Source organism: Ascaphus truei, chromosome 1 (genome assembly GCF_040206685.1).
Source record: "Ascaphus truei isolate aAscTru1 chromosome 1, aAscTru1.hap1, whole genome shotgun sequence".
NCBI classification, from domain to species: Eukaryota; Metazoa; Chordata; class Amphibia; order Anura; family Ascaphidae; genus Ascaphus; species Ascaphus truei.
The window spans coordinates 452,282,768-452,301,261 of record NC_134483.1 but is presented as its reverse complement, the minus strand read 5'-3'; the positions used below and the strand labels follow the sequence as shown (position 1 = coordinate 452,301,261).

General features: G+C 47.4%; 1 protein-coding gene across 6 annotated transcripts in view; it reads left to right on the top strand.

Moving 5' to 3' along the window:
* ALPK1 (alpha kinase 1) overlaps positions 1-18,494 on the top strand; it is a 144,185-nt gene that overhangs the window by 47,914 nt on the left and 77,777 nt on the right. For all 6 annotated transcript variants that reach the window (XR_012804162.1, XM_075617102.1, XM_075617110.1 and 3 more), the window contains one exon: positions 3,887-4,064. Coding sequence is in view for 5 of the 6 variants with exons in the window: in XM_075617090.1 (XP_075473205.1) it covers positions 3,887-4,064 (178 nt within the window). In the remaining variant the exon portion in view is untranslated. The remainder of the gene's footprint in view (positions 1-3,886; positions 4,065-18,494) is intronic.

The window sequence follows — 18,494 nt, the reverse complement described above, 5'->3', positions numbered from 1 at the left end:
GGGGAGCGTGTGAGAGAGAAGCTGGTGAGTGGAGCGTGTGGGGAAAAGCTGGTGAGGAGGGGAGCGTCTGGGGAGAAGTTGGTGAGGACAGGAGCATGTGGGGAGAAGCTGGTGAGGAGGGGAGCGTGTGGGGAAAAGCTGGTGAGGAGGGGAACGGGTGGGGAGAAGCTGGTGAGGAGGGGAGCGGGTGGGGAGAAGCTGGTGAGGCGGGAAGTGTGTGGGGAGAAGCTAGTGAGGAGGGGAGCTTGTGGGGTGAAGCTAGTGAGGAGGGGAGTGTGTGGAGAGAAGCTGCTGAGGAGGGGCACATGTGGGGAGAAGCTGGTGAAGGGAGCGTGTGGGAGAAGCTAGTGAGAAGGGGAGCATGTGGGGAGAAGCTGGTGAGGAGGGGAGCGTGTGGGAGAAGCTGCTGAGGGGAGCGTGCGGGGAGAAGCTGGTGAGGAGGGGAGCGTTTGGGGAGATGCTGCTGAAGAGGGGAGCGTGTGGGGAGAAGCTGGTGAGGACAGGAGCATGTGGGGAGAAGCTGGTGAGGAGGGGAGCGTGTAAGGGAGAAGCTGGTGAGTGGAGCGTGCGGGGAGAAGCTGGTGAGGAGGGGAGCGTTTGGGGAGAAGCTGCTGAGGAGGGGAGTGTGTGGGGAGAAGCTGGTGATGAGGAGGGGAGCATGTGGGGAGAAGCTGGTGAGGAGGGGAGCGTGTGTGGAGCAGCTGGTGAGGTGGGGAGAAGCTGGTGAGGACAGGAGCATGTAGGGAGAAGCTGGTGAGGAGGGGAGCGTGTGAAGGAGAACCTGGTGAGTGGAGCGTGTGGGGAAAAGCTGGTGAGGTGGGGTGCGAGTGGGGAGAAGCTGGTGAGGAGGGGAGCGTCTGGGGAGAAGTTGGTGAGGAGGGGAGAGTGTGAGAGAGAAGCTGGTGAGTGGAGCGTGTAGGGAAAAGCTGGTGAGGAGGGGAGCGTCTGGGGAGAAGTTGGTGAGGACAGGAGCATGTGGTGAGAAGCTGGTGAGGAGGGGAGCGTGTGAGAGAGAAGCTGGTGAGTGGAGCGTGTGGGGAAAAGCTGGTGAGGAGGGGAGCGTCTGGGGAGAAGTTGGTGAGGACAGGAGCATGTGGGGAGAAGCTGGTGAGGAGGGGAGCATGTGAGGGAGAAGCTGGTGAGGAGGGGAGCGTGTGGGGAAACGCTGGTGAGGAGGGGTGCGTGTGGGGAGAAGCTGGTGAGGAGGGGAACGGGTGGGGAGAAGCTGGTGAGGAGGGGAGCGGGTGGGGAGAAGCTGGTGAGGCGGGAAGTGTGTGGGGAGAAGCTAGTGAGGAGGGGAGCTTGTGGGGTGAAGCTAGTGAGGAGGGGAGCGTGTGGGGAGAAGCTGCTGAGGAGGGGCACATGTGGGGAGAAGCTGGTGAGGGGAGCGTGTGGGAGAAGCTAGTGAGAAGGGGAGCATGTGGGGAGAAGCTGGTGAGGAGGGGAGCGTGTGGGAGAAGCTGCTGAGGGGAGCGTGCGGGGAGAAGCTGGTGAGGAGGGGAGCGTGTGGGGAGAAGCTAGTGAGGAGGGGAGCGTGCGGGGAGAAGCTGATGAGGGGAACATGAAGCTGGCGAGGAGGGGATCGTGCAGAGAGAAGCTGGTGAGGATGGGAGCGTGCGGGGAGAAGCTGGTGAGGAGGGGAGCGTGCGGGGAGAAGCTGGTGAGGAGGGGAGCGTGGAGAAACCTGACATATTCTGTTTATTGTGTTCACTTTATTATACTATGAAAATGAAAACAAGAGCGTTCCTGCACGTTTTATTTTTTTAGGACTTGTAATACACTAAAGGGAAAGATAAATGAAGACGCTAAGTAGTGGCTGAGATTACATATGCGGAAGATCGAGTACACAAAATAATAAGTGGGATATTCCTCAGTTTTCACCCCACATTAGCAACCTCTAGTGGAAAGGGGGGTTGGGGGGGTATTTAAAAGGTGTATTGTATATCCTGACAGTGTCACTTACCTACGTGCAGATCACTCCAGAATAGTGTTTCTACGTTTATAGGGTGTTAAAAAAACAAAGTTAAATGGATTGAAGTTACATGGAGCTGCAAGGCCGTACTAAATACCACCCGTTATTTACAAACCTGTGCCTGTACCTTCACGACTTAAAGAATACCCACTTTTTAATCCTCTCAAATGTGTTGTAGGTCATGATACCTTTTAGCGGACCGACATGAGAGTTCTTCACAGAAGAAAATAATATAGTGTAAAGAGCGTTCAAAAACCTCATAGGTTTCTTCTTTGTGTTCACTTGATGAAGAAGTGGGGCGCACACTTGAAGAAGAAACCTATGAGGTTTTCCCAAAACTGTGTAAAGCACACTATATTTTCATCTATGGAGAAATCTAATATTGGTCGGCTAAAAGGTATCGCAGGTTACAACAAATGTGCTTTTCTCCAGGACCAGTAGGGCTACTACAACTTTGAACTACAATCCTTTCATTAAAAAAAGGTTTAGGCTCAACAAAAAGTTACCACTACTTCCTTGCATTTAAACTGAAGTTAATTGGATTATTAGTCTTTAACCTACCCCTTATTACATAGGTATCAGCGGTTGGATGCCTCTGCTTCAGACTAACAGAAACATGATTTGGGGATGGTAGCTAAATGTTAAACTTTACAACTACTTTCATCTGACAGATTAAGGTGGAAACTAAATGAAAAAGATCTGCTGCATTATAAATAAAACACCATTTTGCCAAGTGTTTTGCTTGTGCTGCATTAAGTCAGTTGAAATAACGGAAAGCTTTGCTACAGCCATTCTTTTAAAGAGAGCATTTACCAGTCTCTTAAGAAGGTTAGGCTAAGTCCCCGCTAGCGCTGATCGGGCTGAGCGGGCGGCACTTGCGGCGGGGGAATTACATATATATATATATACAGTGGTTGACAAATCACCAAAAAATCTACTCGCCACACAAAAAAATCTACTCGCCACCTAGTACCAAACGTGTGCTGCTTGGGCCAATATTTACTCGCCCGGGGGTTAAATCCACTCGCCCGTGGCGAGCAAATGTATAGGTTTGTCGAACACTGGATATATGTAAGTCCCCGCTCATGCGGCACTCGTGCGCGTGCACACACGCTCAGCCACGATTGTCGCTTAGGTAAACCAAAAAATCTATACTTACCTGCGCGCTCAACTACCCGCAATGCCCCCCCCGCGCGCGTACAAGCCGGACACCTGGCGCTCATGCTTGGAGCGCTCTCCAAGAATGAGCGTACTCAGCGCCAGCGGGGACTTAGCCTTACTCGTAAGAGACTACAGTAGCCATGTTTTTGTACCATATAAAAATTGCTACTGAACGAACACACAAAACCAATGTCTGCATGAACGTGAGAGTTGTATAGTACAGGTAGTCCTCGCTATCCAACATTTACTTTACAACGAATGGCATATCCAACGCTTTACAATGCCACCCTTTGGGCTGTTTTTTGACACCGGAATGCGTTATCCAACGCTTACTTCCACTGATTAACATGGGACTCACTTTACAACGGTTTCAGGATCCAACGCTACTTCCAGAATGGATTCCGTTGGCTAACCGAGGACTGCCTGTCCAAGGATTTTTTCTGGAGTTGTGTCAAGTCTGTTAGGAGAACAACATTTCTGTATCTTTTCCTTTCTTCTTACTAACAGCTCGGCTATGTTCCCCCTCCCTGTATGTGTCAGGCACCCTGCGGTAATTTCACACACTTCTCTAATAAAGCCCTCAGAAACTGTCATGTGTTTCCATGTACTTTCCTCACCATTATCTCTTCCATGCTAGAACCTCGCTGATAATTGATGATGCTCCAGTTAATCATCTCTTTCCCCCTTTTGTTGGGCAGGTACCTTGCCCTTGAAAGATCTTTTTTTTTACTTAGGATATGTGTCTTCTCCTAGGTCATTGATCACAGCGCACCCAGGGATACTCGATTCACAGCAAAGTGGGAAGCAGCCGTCATGAATAATCAAGAGGTTGGGGCTTTGCTACAGGAGTGCAAGAGAGCGCTTGATGCTCTCGCTTTGGAGATGTCTGAGCCGTCTGAGGAGGAGAAGAATGACTACCAGCGGTGCGAAGGTGAGGACCTTATGTGAGAGCACAGGACTGCCAGCAGGTTGCTCTCCGCCTCAGCTGCATTTGCCCGTCCCTGCACTATTTTTCTTCTTTTGGCAGGCGAGCCTGGGTGGACTGTTGGGTTTGTGGCGCATGAATGGGATCTGGACCGAAGGCAGAGAAGGACGCTCACTGTGTTAGAGTGAATTGCTGTCACTTCTAATTTTAGGCTTCACTTAACACAGGCGGAGTTGCATTTTAGTTGCAAAAATAGGACAATGAGCAAAAGTTTGACGGCAGGGGGATGTACTTTTTGAATATTAGAAATGACGGGGGGGAGGGGGAAGAAATTGCCACGGCATGCCATATATTTAAACTCATTAAACACTCAAGAGGTTATGTATGATTTGTGCTGCGTGTTAGCTTTATCTGATTATATTCCAAAGAGAATTGCTGGACACGTTTTTATCTTCAAAACGGATTCCAACAAAGACCAAATAGGACGTTACTCCTAATTATACTGTATAACTTTTGGCCGCTTTGCAATTTTCTGCAGATGAAGCTACAGTTTTACAGATCTTTACATTCACTAATATCAGAGATGAAGCAGTATCGCTATGAGGCTTGGGAGGCATATTATTATGAAGGATACAGTATACAGATAGTAACAATATGTTCCTATAACATATAGCATATAACAATATGTTCCTATAGTTCCTTATAGCATAGCATTTACAGAGACATTTTACAGGCACACGTCCCTGCCCCATGGAGCATTCAATCTATGTTTTTGGTGCCTGAGTCACAGGGAGATAAAGTGACTTGCCCAAGGTCACAAAGAGCCGACATTGGGAATTAAACCAGGCTCCCCTGCTCCAAACTCAGTGCCTGTCAGTCTCTTTACTCACTGAGCCACTCCTTCTCCCATAGCCTTTGCTTTTAAGGCACCAGTAGTGCTATTAAAATAAGTTGATGGACAAGTCAGAGTCTGCTGTGTAAGACATGACTGGGGATTTTAGTGAGTCTAGAAGACCAAAAGTGCCTTCTTATCTCCCCAGATCAGAACTTCACAACCCATTGGGTACATTTACTAAAGTCTTCCGGCTGCAAAACTGGGGCAAAACCAGTGCAAACGAGTTGCACCAGATGTAATAATGTAGCGACTCCTGTTGCTTTCACTGGGATTCCATCCCGGATAAATATATTATGTTTTTTTGGCCATTGTTTCCCCCCAATTTTGCATCCGGGAGAATAGTAAATAGACCCCATTATCCCATCTAACCTAACTTTGCATATGAAATAAAGTATTGTTGCTCCCGTGTATCTGGTTATGTCGGTGCTCAATAGGACTTTCCGTTGTTTGCTAGATTTGGTCATTATTTTGTTATTACATTCTGATACTTTGTAAATGGTTTCTATTGGGCTAAATGTGTGTCTGGAAACCCATCAACCCATTCTATTTGCTAGGCTTGGCGTCTGTGGTCTACATTAAAAAAAACACTGAGACTGTAATGGCATACTGTAGTGCTTGATTGAGCACAGTCCTCTTAAACAACATATACACTTAGATCAGTGGTTTTCAACCTTTTTTCCCCTCTGGGCACCCCTACCCACAGTGCTCAGTTGCTGAGGCACCCCTACAACAGGACAGGGTCACAGAAAACACAGGACAGAGAGACTGTCACAGGAGAAAGAGACAGTCAGAGGGGGCAAGGGAGTCAGAGGAGTCAGAAAGTCACAGAAAACACACACGCAACAGGACATTCGCAGAAAAACACACAAACAAATACACACAGGGCAGATAGAGACACAGCATGACCTCTCTACTGCCCATACTAACTCCTCCTCTGCTTGGCCACACCCCGCAGGCTCCTGACACCTCCTTCTGATTGGCTTCTGCTGGGTAATGCGGCCAATCAGGATAGAGGAAACTGCCCTGCTCTCACTGCTGTAGGAGATGGGTGACATCCAGCGGCACCCTTTTGATCCTCTCACAGAACCCCCAGGGTGCCGCGGAGCTCTGGTTGGGAATCACTGCCTTAGGCTTTGGTCCCGCTACGTTCCTCACCAGCAGGGGTATCCTTCCGAGCCGGTCCCAGTCCCCCCTCGCTGCACGGCTCACAACGCGCTGTGACGCGTCTGCCACCAGGGGATGCAAGAGAATTGAGATCCCTAGCGTTGACGCGTCACGTGGTGCGCTGGGGAGCCTATCGGCACCGGTGACTGGAGCGGTAAGAGCTTCCCCCGCCTCCAAAAGGTAGGAGGGGGGAGTCTGTGTATATATATATGTATGTATGTATGTGTATGTATCTGTATGTATGTGTATATATGTATTGAGTGTTTTTGCTGCCCGCTAGCCGATTGACCAAAAAGGTCGGAAGGTCCCCGCGTGCCCCCCTTCACCTGATTCTCGCGGCTGCTGCTGGCAGGGAGGTGGGAGCGGGGTCAATCGTTGGTTGTTTTGGCTCCCCCCCTCTGCTTCCGATCCCTGTGGCTGCTGCCCGGGCTGGAGGTAGGGGGGGGGAGGTTGGCAGGCGGCGGGAGCGTTGCTGGCCCCATACTTGCCCGCTCTGGGCGTGTTGAGCGTGCAGGGGGAAAGCTGGGGAGGGACTGACGGAGAGAGGTGGCTGGAGGGCTCGAGTTGGTGGCTGGAAGTGGCTGGCGCTGCATTGGTGGTTCAGTGGGTGGCGCGGGGAGGTGTCCTCCAGCCCCCGATCACTAACGCTCCCTTACGGCGCCGCCTCCCCCTCTTGCCCCCGTTTTACCACGCCCCCCCCCTCCCGCTCTCGCCCCCCTCCCGCTCCTGCTCCCTACAGACCACATATTGCGGTCAAGTGCCTCTCGACGTGCCGCCTGTCTGCAGTGCGGGCGCGTGGTCTGAGGCAGCGGGACCTTAGCCTTAGAACGTCAACTTTAGATGAAAAGAGAAGAACACGTGTCCTTTTAAAAAATATCCTTTTTTTTAACGTAAAAACAATGTGAACCTTGATTGCTACCACACTTCAACCCTCAAACTTGTTCATAGAAAAATGGTAATGAACTGCAAAGTGACCTCAAATTTCAGTCATCCAATTTTTTTGGACCAAGGAATACATCAATCCTCAAAATATAAGAAATCAGCATTATATTTCATTGAAAACCATCTCCTGCTTTTTCTGCTCTTTCACCTGACATGCGGCCATTTTGAATAGACTTTAAAGAGACGCGCAACCATACATTAGAAAACACGATTCCACACAGGAAATTACAACACTCTTGCTTTTTTAGTATGCTTTCAAATTCTAACCCAGCAAATGATTGACCTGATGTGTCAGGTATGATTAACCCTTCCTCGTCTTCCCTTACCCCCCCCCCCCCCCCCTCTCCTTACTTCCTTGTTTAATTCTGTTTCAGTTTTAGCATTTATTACAGAATCCTATTCTCTGGGTTTTTTTTTAATCTTTCTTTTTTCATTTCGAGGCAGATTGTAATTGCTCCTTCTCTGAGGTCCAAAGGTTCGGTAGTGGCTCACGGTACTTGTCCAGGGGCGGTGGATCTCTACAGACAAAGATGGCTTTTACAGACAGAGAGCACTTTGTCTTTTCACTTCTTAAAGCCTATTAGTTTCCCCCTTCCACATGATCAGCCTCTTGAACCACTTAATCAGGTAGCACTTTCTTTGGCTTCTCCTGCCCATTCTGCGATGACACAGACCCCCTAGAAACAAATCAGGTTAGTTCCAGATAAGGTGAATCCATAGCTCTGTAATCACGAGGTTAGACACAGCACTTCAGGTGAAGTGCTTCAGGAAGTGAGAAATGATCAGAGCCAGGGAAGGATTAAGGATTCTCAGTGAAGCCGTGCCCCCAGGCTAGCTGGTGGGAACAGCAGGGCTCTCAGGCTGTAATAACTGTATTAATCGTTTCAATAATAGCATTAACCCTTTAACCCTTAACAGTCAAATCTGCGGTGCAACTTGCACATCATCGGCAATGAAAAGCAATCGGCTTCTGATTTCATTACACGTGGCTGCAATAGTTGTAAGGTCCTGTGGGAACGGGGGAACCGTTGCATAATCTTACATCTAGCCGGCTTATGCTCAAGTGGGGAAAATCTCAGAGGGGTCCACCATCTTATCGTTATAAATAAAGCGACGGGGAAGGAAATCTCGAGATCTACCTTTTTAGTGGCTGAGGTGACATTCGTTAATGATTATGGACAAATAAGGCAATGGAGGAGCGAGGTGACTGTCATTAAATGTCTCCCTTGCTAGTCTCATGTGATGGCAGATCAGGCCGAGCTCACGGTGGCGGCGTCGCTATGTGCGCGCTCTTGCTTCCAAGCGCACTTCAAGGACTCTTACCTGATTGTCTAAGGTAATTCCTCAAGTGCCCGCAGCGCAGCATGCGTCGACGCAGCTACTTTTTGCCGCCAGAACAGAAATTCAAATGGCGGGCTGCAGTCGCGTGACGTCCGCGTCACGTGAGCTGGTTCAGCCTGTGAGGGCGAACCAGCTCCGTGACGTTCGCCACCCGCCACGCCATCGATTGGCGCGACCCATCTCTTGCAGCTAGCGCACGCATTGCTGGGGCTGCACCAGCGCCGCCACAGTGAGCTCGGCCTAAGGCATCAGAGGAGTAGGGTAACCAAGCCACGGAGAGGTGGCATTATCTCTGGCTTATTTCACCTCAGAAATTAGGCCAGTCTTTCACATGCAGCGATGAAGGAGCTAACGGCCGGGTTTGGCTATTCCGCTTCAGGGAGCAGATTTCCCGGCAGTTATTTGCAGGCCGTTTCTCTTCCACTGACAGGTGTTTTTTTTTTCTTAGCTGCAGTAACGTTCAAATGAGGGTAACGGACTTGTAGGGCAGAACACAAGAGCTCACAGCAGCTTCAGTGCAGTCACTGAGGAACTGGGAGGGGGGTTTCCTCGCCTATCACTCTCCCCCCCCCTTCCTTTATCTCTCTAACGATTACCAATTTAACGTTAATTGGTTTTGTCAACACCACTTTTCTGCCCACATTTTCAATGAAGGTCCCTTGTGATCTTCAAAGCTTAGAATAATTTTTATGTTGGCCCAACAAAAGTAATGAATTACAAACTAGACAGTGGAGGTTTTTAAAACATGGCTAACTAAGTATCAAGCAGTTTGTTTCTTGACAATTATAAGGCTGCGTCCCCGCTGGTGCTGAGCGTGCAGTGCGCTCGGCGCTTGCCGCTTTTACTTCTTGTACTCGTTATGTTGACGTCCCCGCTCGAGCGGCGCGTGCTTGTGCGCGGGCACACACGCTCTCCCAAGCTTGGCGCAAGAGGAGACAAAAAAACCTGACTTTTTGAAGCGCTCAACATGCCCCCAACATCCCCCCCCCCCCCCGCTCCTGCTTACCAAATAGACAGGACACCCGGTGCTCATGCTTAGCGAGTTGGTGATGTCATCGCTCTCATACATGAGCGCGGTCAGTGCCAGCGGGGACGCAGCCTAAGGCCGGCGACGCGACCGATGACGTCACCATTATGAAAGTTGCATTTAAAGTTTCGGCGAAGTCGCTGGCAACAAGGCCAGTGGCGTCAGAAAAGGGTGAGGGCAGAGGCACGGAGAAGCTCCTGGTTGGCCGCAAGGGGAGACCGTCGCCAAAAAAATCAAATATCAGTGACTACCAGATTTTTGGTAGCACTGGCGCTCCGTCGCTTTGTCGCCGTCGCGTGCACTATAAGCGCCGACGACGGCAACAATGCATTTGTTTTGATGCAATGGTCACGTCGCCGTCACCGGCACTATAATCGCAGCCTTAGTGTCCCCTCCTCTAGCTAAATATGCAAGTATAATACATGGGGATTTTTTCTTCTGTTTTTGACACAAGGTTGACCTCAGCTCTGACCTTTGCAGTTTAAATGACACTAAATAAAGACAGCATGAAAAATATGCAACAGTTTCATTCTCCCCATACATCTACCCACTCTGGGCAACAACTTCTCCTGTCGCTTGTAGACACAAATGAAATCAAAGCAAAATCCTATGCAGCATAACTTGGTGCATTGCGGTACACTGGGAGCATGCTTCACATGGTTTATTTGAATGCTACAGGAAGTCTCTACTATGGCTCAACTTCTCATTTTTCTATAAAAAGGAACCAGTAAATGAGGAAATGTAAACTCGATGCATGTCTTCATTACATTCTCTGCGTTAGGCTGCGCTTATAGCGCCGGCGACGCTGCGTCAAAACAAATGCATTGTCGCTAAGCACACGCAACGACGAGGGCGCGACCAAGCAACAGCTCTACCAAAAATCTGGTAGTCACTGTTGTTTGATTTTTTTCAGCGACGGTCTCCCCTTATGGCCAGTCAGAGACCTTCTCCGTCCCTCTGCCCTCACCCTTTCTGACGTCACTCGCCTTGCATTATTTTGAATCCAAGTGGTTTCTTGTTTTTAACGTTCTCAAAAAAGAAGAACATTTTGCATGTTTTATGACTAAGGGCCTTATTCTATATTGTTGGAAGCAGCCGTTGGGAAGGTTTTCAGCCACACAAAAAACACTGACTTTAATGGGGATTTTCAGCTGAAAACAGCCAGAATTGCTTTTTTTGTACTCTTTAGAATTCACCTCTAAATCCTTTTATTTAACGTTCTATGAAGCTGTTCCCTGTGTTGGAGAAGATTTTAGTCCCACTCATTTGAATGGAGCTGGTGTCTTCTCCAGCAGTGAGAAGCAGCTTTACAGCATATTGAATTGTGACCAAAGCATACAAACCATGACCACATTTCAAAACTATTCCTATATTGCGTCTCACCCTGTACTACATATCAAAAAAACAACCAATGAAGTCTGAGTTGCACACCCGAAGACAGCAATGCATTTCTATGTGTGCGCCATAGCACGCGTGTAATCCAACAGTGAATAATAGGACTAGTTAGACGCTCCAGTGTAAATGATTCCTATCTTGCTGTGTACATCTGGCGCCGACACGGTTGCTATGTAACATTCTAGAAACAATACATATTTTTACATAGTTACATAGTAGATGAGGTTGAAAAAAGACATGCATCCATCAAGTTCAACCTATGCTAAATTTAGATGACAGATACTTTATCCTATATCTATACTTCCTTATTGATCCAGAAGAAGGCAAACCATAAAACCCCGCCTGGCTCCAAGAATTGCCAATCAGATTACTCCCTGGATCAATGGAAAAACCTCTCAATGAAGGGAGTGAATCAGCGGGCACTGCTAGCAAAAATAGGTGAGGCTGGACTGCGCTAAAAAAATGCCTTTATTAAATCATGAGCAAAATACAGATTAAAAAGGGAGAGTCCCCCCTCAGCGCTCTAACGCGTTTGACAAAGCCCTACAGGGGTGAAACGCGTTAGAGCGCTATGGGGGGACTCTCCCTTTTTAATCTGTATTTTGCTCATGATTTAATAAAGGCATTTTTTTAGCGCAGTCCAGCCTCACCTATTTTTACTAGCAGTGCCCGCTGATTCACTCCCTTCATTGAGAGGTTTTTCCGTTCCTCTTCACCAGCAGCTTGGAGCACGCCGATCCGGACGGAGCAGTACTATTGGAGTAAGTGACTCCTTTATTATATATATATTTTTTCCGATCCACCCCAGGTGAGCAGCCATACATGCGGCATATACATGTTTGAGGGGTCCGCAGTTGGTTGCAAGACCACTTCGGTCAGCCCCCGGTATACCGCTAGGCTACTCCCACACTAGGGGTTGTCAGGAGACTGTGCTTGAATTATCTCCTAAACTCCTGCGTGTCCGAAATCGTTTTGCAATTAGTATATGGACTATATATTCCTGGATTGTACTCTCTGCAGCACATGTAAAGTTGAGGGGGCTCATCCCTCCCAACATTTTTTCCCTTACTCCCTGGATCAACATCCTTCCCATGTTTACTATGCAAGTGCTGCAGAGAACTTATATAAAACATACGATGGGTGCTCCAATCTGCGTCTCACTCTGTACACCGCATCCGGTGTGAAGGGCCGAACCTGTCGAAGCACCTGGTGATGCAAAACGCGTTGTTCGAGTAGCGTGTACCTTCTTGATTCCTGCCAGCCTCCATAGCGTTCCGTCACAGCTGCACTCCAGCCCTGCACACCGGACGCGGTGCACAGACGAGCGAAAGTGAGACGCAGATCGGAGCAGACAGGAGCACCCATTGTATGTTTTATTTATGTAAGCTCTCTGCAGCACTTGCATGTTTGTGTAATAAATTATTGTTTTAACCGCACCATTTGGATATTTGTCATCCATACGGGTCATCGCTCCAACCACGAGGGCCTCCCCACACAGAGGGACGGGATCACCAGAGCCAGGGAAAGACACCCTTTTGAGGCACAGACTTACACAGGACCGTGTAAGTCACTCTGTCTATTATTATTATATTCTTCCCCACCCAGCTCCCACTCGTATGGTGCATATAGGTATAAGGCATGTAGTGTGATGTACGAAGTGACACATACTAGCCCTTCTGCACTCCTGTATCACTCAGTATCATCCACTGTGCTGTACTTGTGTTGTCCCGAGCTACATTGCCAGTTTTAATACTAATCATTGTATTTTATATATGCTTTCTCCATCTGTTTGCGCTCCCCCACTCCATTCCTTGCTCCAGTTGGGTGGAACAACAACTAAAATAACATAATTATCTGTGTTGGTGACTGTTTTTGATATTTGAAAAATAAAATATATTTTTCTAATGCTTTAGGCCAGCGTTTCTCAACCAGGGTGCCGCGACCCTTTGCCAAGAGTGCTGCGGCTAGAGGGGAAAAACTTAGCTGGCTGCTCTGCGGGCACCGCCCATGCTGCCACCGCCCATGCTGCCACCGCCCATGCTGCCACCACCCATGCTGCCTAGAGACGTAGAGGCTGCGATCTGCCTCTCCTCTCTCAGCCCCGCACACAGGAGAGGATCATCTTCATCTCCTGACAGCACAGGATGCACCCGCTGAGCAGCTGCCATGCTTGAGACGTATGGGAGCAAAGAGGGAAGGAGTCTGGGCTGTGTGGGAGGAGAGTGTTATGGCTTTGTGTATGTGGGGTGGATAGTGTGATGGCTTTGTGTATGTGAGGATGGCGAGGAAAGCTAGTACTTTTTGTGGGTAATGGGAAAGTATGTTGTGTAAGTTAGAAGATGTGGTGAAAGTAGGTTTTATGATTAAGAAAGAGGGTGAGTGCTGTGTGATTATGTGGAGTGTATTGAGTAAAAGGCTGACTATGATGTGTGCGGGTAAATGTGGAGTGTGCAAAAATAGGGTGGGTGATTATGGGGTGGTGTGTGCTTGTTAAAAGGAGGGTGATGTGTGGTGTGTATACGCAAGGAGAGGATTATTCAGTTCTGAAGAGCACCAAGCTTTTACAAACCTTTCAGGGGTGCCCATGCTCAAACTTTTTTTGTGAACCATCTGGCCTATCTTCTATTTCTACTTTTATTTCTGACTTACCACTCAAGTAGTTCTAGTTCGGTTACATATTAACATCCCATATTAACATCCTTACCTATTGTCTTTTATATAGTGATATAATACACAAAGGTATATATATGATATATATATATATATATATATATATATATATCAGTAATTAGTTAGAAAGGCATAGATAATGAGGTGGCACCATCTGACCGGTCTCTACTCGACCAATATGTTTATATCTGACTGTGTGTGTGTATGTATACAGTATATCATAATCTTCAACTTCAAATCCATCATCACCTTTTCACTCCATTGCTGGGTGAAGGCCTCCCCAATGATCTTCCCGGTGCTGTGGTTGCAAGCCTCTCTTTTCTCCACAATGCTCCAACAGATTTTCTGATTTCATCCTCCCATCTTAGTTTTCGTCGTCATCTTGGTGTTTTAATCTCTCTTGGAATCTAGGCGTGTACCATTGTTGTCCAACAATGGTAATTTCTTCCTGCGATATGTCCGGCCCACTGCCATCTTAATTTCTTCACCCATGTGATGATGTCACAGACTTTTGTTTAGTTTCGCACCCATTCACTCTTTTTCCTGTTTCTTCGTGTTATACCAGCATACATCTCTCCATACTGCTTTGTGTTGTCTGAAGCTTCTGAATTATCTTCGCATTTAGGGTCCAAGTTTCGCATCCATAAGTGAGTACGGGCAGAATAAACTGGTTGAAAACTTTCACCTCTTGAGGCACAGTGGAAGGTTCCCTTGAAATATTGTCTTGTTTCTTCCAAATGCGCTCCATCCCATCTTCCTACCCCTATTGATTTCATTCAAAAGGTTCCCATCCATTGCTATTTGCCGGCCAAGGTCAACACAGTCTTCAACTTCTTCTAGTTCTATTCCATATTTTTAAATCTTCGCAGAGTTGACACATTTATTGAACATAACTTTGGTCTTGTTGATCTTCATGCGGAGGCCAACATTCTTACATGCTTCGGCGAGTTCTCCAATTTGATTACTGGAGGTCTTCTGAAAAATAAAGTATCCACATGCATTTTGAGCACGGTGAACCTATTTTTCAGTTCTTGTTTAAATTATCTACTGTAATTCTTGAGGTTATTGATGTTGATGGTTTTTTATCTTCTTTTTAATCAATTTTCTTCTTTCCAACTTCAGATTCAAATGTAATCGTCAGCGAACCAATCAGTGATCACTCCTTGTGACAAAACCGGTTAAGGACTATGCAGTCTTCAATCAAGTGTTTCTTGTTAGTTATGATATAGTCAATTTCATTCCTGACTCTATTGGGTCCATTCCATGTCCATTTTATATTTGAATTCTTCTAGAAGAATGAATTCATGATGCAGAAGTGGTCCCCATCGGCAAATTCTAGCAATCTGTGCCCATGTTCATTCCTGTTACCATAACCATATTTACGAACTGATGCTTCGTATTTCTGATGGGCACCAATCTTTGCATTGATATCTCCCGTAATGATCTTGAGGTGACAATTTCCATTGTTGTTAAATTGGTTGATTACATGGTAGAAGTCTTCCACTTCATTGTCTCCATGACTTGATGTTGGGGCATACACTTGGATTATTTGAAGCCTGTATCTCTTTGTCAACTGAATGACGATTCTGGCTGCTCTTTCTGATGAGCTTTCATACTCCACTATGTTGTTTCTCTTGTTAATGATGAAGCCTACTCCACTGATTCTTCCATTATCTGTACCTCTGTAATAGAATAGGTGTCCGCTTTTGAGCTCAATGACTCCTTCATCTTTTCTTCCAACAATATCCCATTTTATCTTTTCAAGTTCGTCTTCCAGTTCTTGCAGTGCTGCTTCATTGGAGAGAATCAGGCAATTGTAGGCCAGGTTTAGGTTTGAACAACAGCCTTTTTTTTACCACCTGGGATTCTTAGCACTCTCTGCCGTCGTGCCTTCTTCCTAAACGCTGTCAAGCCCAAGGAGAATCCAGACTCCAGAGAATGAGGGCCATTGCTTTTTGGTGTGTTTATATTTGGGGGTTGAGGTCTTACTTGCCATGCCGGACTCATTTGCATGTTGGCAAATACAGGAAGGCCCCACTAATATGGCGGGTTCCACTCTGAGGATCCGCCGCAAAGCGAAAATCGCCGGAAAGTGGAACCGGTGATTTTCGTTAGGTGCGCATGTGCAGACCGGAAATGCGCAGTTCTGCGCATGCGCGACCCCGGGCCGGCCTGTTCTGCGCATGCGCGACCCTGGCCGGCCCGTTCTGCGCATTGTCGAACATTGCGGCAACATGGCGGCCCCCTTCTAGGCACCGCTGTATCGGCGGATCGCCGAGAAGCGGGGCCCTGCTGTACCTTTCCCACTTTAGCGTGCTATATTGTTCAAGCTTTCATAGTATGGTTTAACCTTCCAGCACAAGTGCCACTATATATGTTCCTGAACACCCGTTGCGGCCTTCCCGCCACATTGAGGCACTGAGATAAGCATTTGAGGAATATATATATTGCGGCAAACGGCTCCCTTTATGTAGCGCCACCGTTTGCCCAGGCTCTTTCCGACAGTCTTCTAGGGTTTAATTTGTATAAAAGGGGGACAAACACGTGTATACACACAAGGGGCACTCAGCCCTCAACCTTCAGCGGTTTATTTTTCCATTAGTGACACTAAACATTTTAAACACCGTCACTTTAAGAAACAAAATAAATCATAAAAATAAACATCTACTCCTGTCAGGAGTCTAACTCACACGCATATCCCTATCTGCAATGTTGGCTAGATAAGCCAGTTACCAACACTAAATAACATACAGAGATAACATTGAGTCCTTAACTGTCAGATGGGGACAGCGCCCCAATAGATTCTCAGGTGCCTCAACACGTTGAGGCCGTCTACCGTAAACTGGATTTTGGAGAGCAGCAACCTCGCAGGCCCTAAGAGAGAGACTGAAGCAGCCAAACTAACTGCAATATATTCCTCTTCCTCAATTAGGAGAGCAGGTGAGTGAAAACCAGAACCACTGTAACTCTGGCCTGTAGTTTCCACCAGGGCTGCCAACAGAAATCATGGGGCCCGGGACAAATGAAAGGAGCAGCCCCCCCCCCAAACCCATAGCGCACCCCCCCCCCCGAACCCATAGCGCACCTGCCACGAAAAAATATCTTTTAGCGAGCAACTTTTACTTAACTGTTTTCTTATTGTGATACAGAAAAAAACATTACAATGCAACCTGTTTATTTTTATATTTTCAACAAAAGACATGTGACTGCCTGCCTGGGTGGGTGAGGGAATGATAGTAGAATGACAGTGGCTGGGTGGGTGAATGACGGTGGGTGAATGACGGTGGGTGAATGACGGTGGGTGAATGACGGTGGGTGAATGACGGTGGGTGAATGACGGTGGATGAATGACGGTGGATGAATGACGGTGGATGAATGACGGTGGATGAATGACGGTGGATGAATGACAGTTGGATGAATGACAGTGGGTTGGATGGATGAATGACAGTGGGTGGATGGATGGATGAATGACGGTGGGTGGGTGGATGAATGACGGTGGGTGGGTGGATGAATGAATGACAGTGGGTGGGTGGGTGGATGAATGACGATGAATGAATGACGGTTGGGTGGATGGATGAATGACGGTGGGTGGATGAATGACAGTTGGATGAATGACGGTGGGTGGATGAATGACGGTGGGTGGATGAATGACAGTGGGTGGGTGAATGAATGACAGTGGGTGGGTGGATGAATGACAGTGGGTTGGTGGATGAATGACAGTGGGTGGATGGGTGGGTGGATAAATGACAGTGGGTGGATGAATGAATGAGAGTGGGTGGGTGGATGAATGAATGACGTTGGGAGGGTGGATGAATGAATGAGAGTGGGTGGGTGGATGAATGACAGTTGGATGAATGACAGTGGGTGGGTGGATGAATGACAGTGGGTGGGGGAGCGGGCCGCAGAGGAGCTACCACTTCCCCCTCCATCCCACGTTGGGAGCGGGGGGGGGAGCGGGCCGCAGAGGAGCTTGTACTTCCCCCTCCGTCCCACGTTGGGTGCGGGGGGGAGCGGGCCCTGCGCATGCGCGGGGAATCGCCGCCATTTTTTAAAACTTTTTAATTAATTATTTAATTAACTGGTGCCCGGCCGCATAGGGGGCCCGGACGGCCAGGCCACCCTGACCCACGGGGCCCAGGACGCCAGTGCCCTTTGTCCCCCGCTGTTTGGCCCTGGTTTCCACCCCACAGTCTCAGCAAATGTGAAACTGTGGAATGGATCATTTATTCCCTTTTTTTTTGTACTTTCTGCCTTAAATCGGAAAGACAGCTGCCTAATATTCTGGGACTATGTGTGTGTGTGTGTGTGTGTGTGTGTATATATATATATATATATATATATATATATATATATATATATACATACATACATATAGAGTATAGTATATATATTATATATACTAACTTTTCTGGCTTTGCATCTGATTCCCATGCTGTGCTTTTAAAGCTGTGTTAACAGCAAGCATTAGCTTATATGGGCTCCATGTAACAATGGTTTTTCAGACAAAAGGTGACACAGTGTGTGCTCATTTGCATGTCATTTCCCAGAATCCCTTGCTGCAGTGGAAGCACTGTGTGCTGGGGATAATGGTGAAAGGCAGGGTTGCAGACCTGCCTAAGACATGTGAATGTGCTCACAAGTGATCTTTTTATTAACTTTACAGATATATATGATATAGTTATTTATATCAGTCAACCAGTTGCAATTGGATTAACAAATACATCATTCCTTAGTTTACCTGTTGAGTGATCAGAGAAATACTACCATCTGACCAGTGTCGTACTTTCTCAGAATATATACTTAACTGTACCAGTCAATCAGTTCCAGTTGTGTAAACAGGTAACACCCTTATCTGTTGGCTTCCGTAATATTGTTGTATATCTTTTAGTCTTTTCCCCCTAACTATTCCTGTCCTGTCTTTTTTTACATTGTCCTGTTCTTTGCCAGACAATGAAACAAACATAAACCACATTATTATTTAATATACTTATTTTTGCTAAAT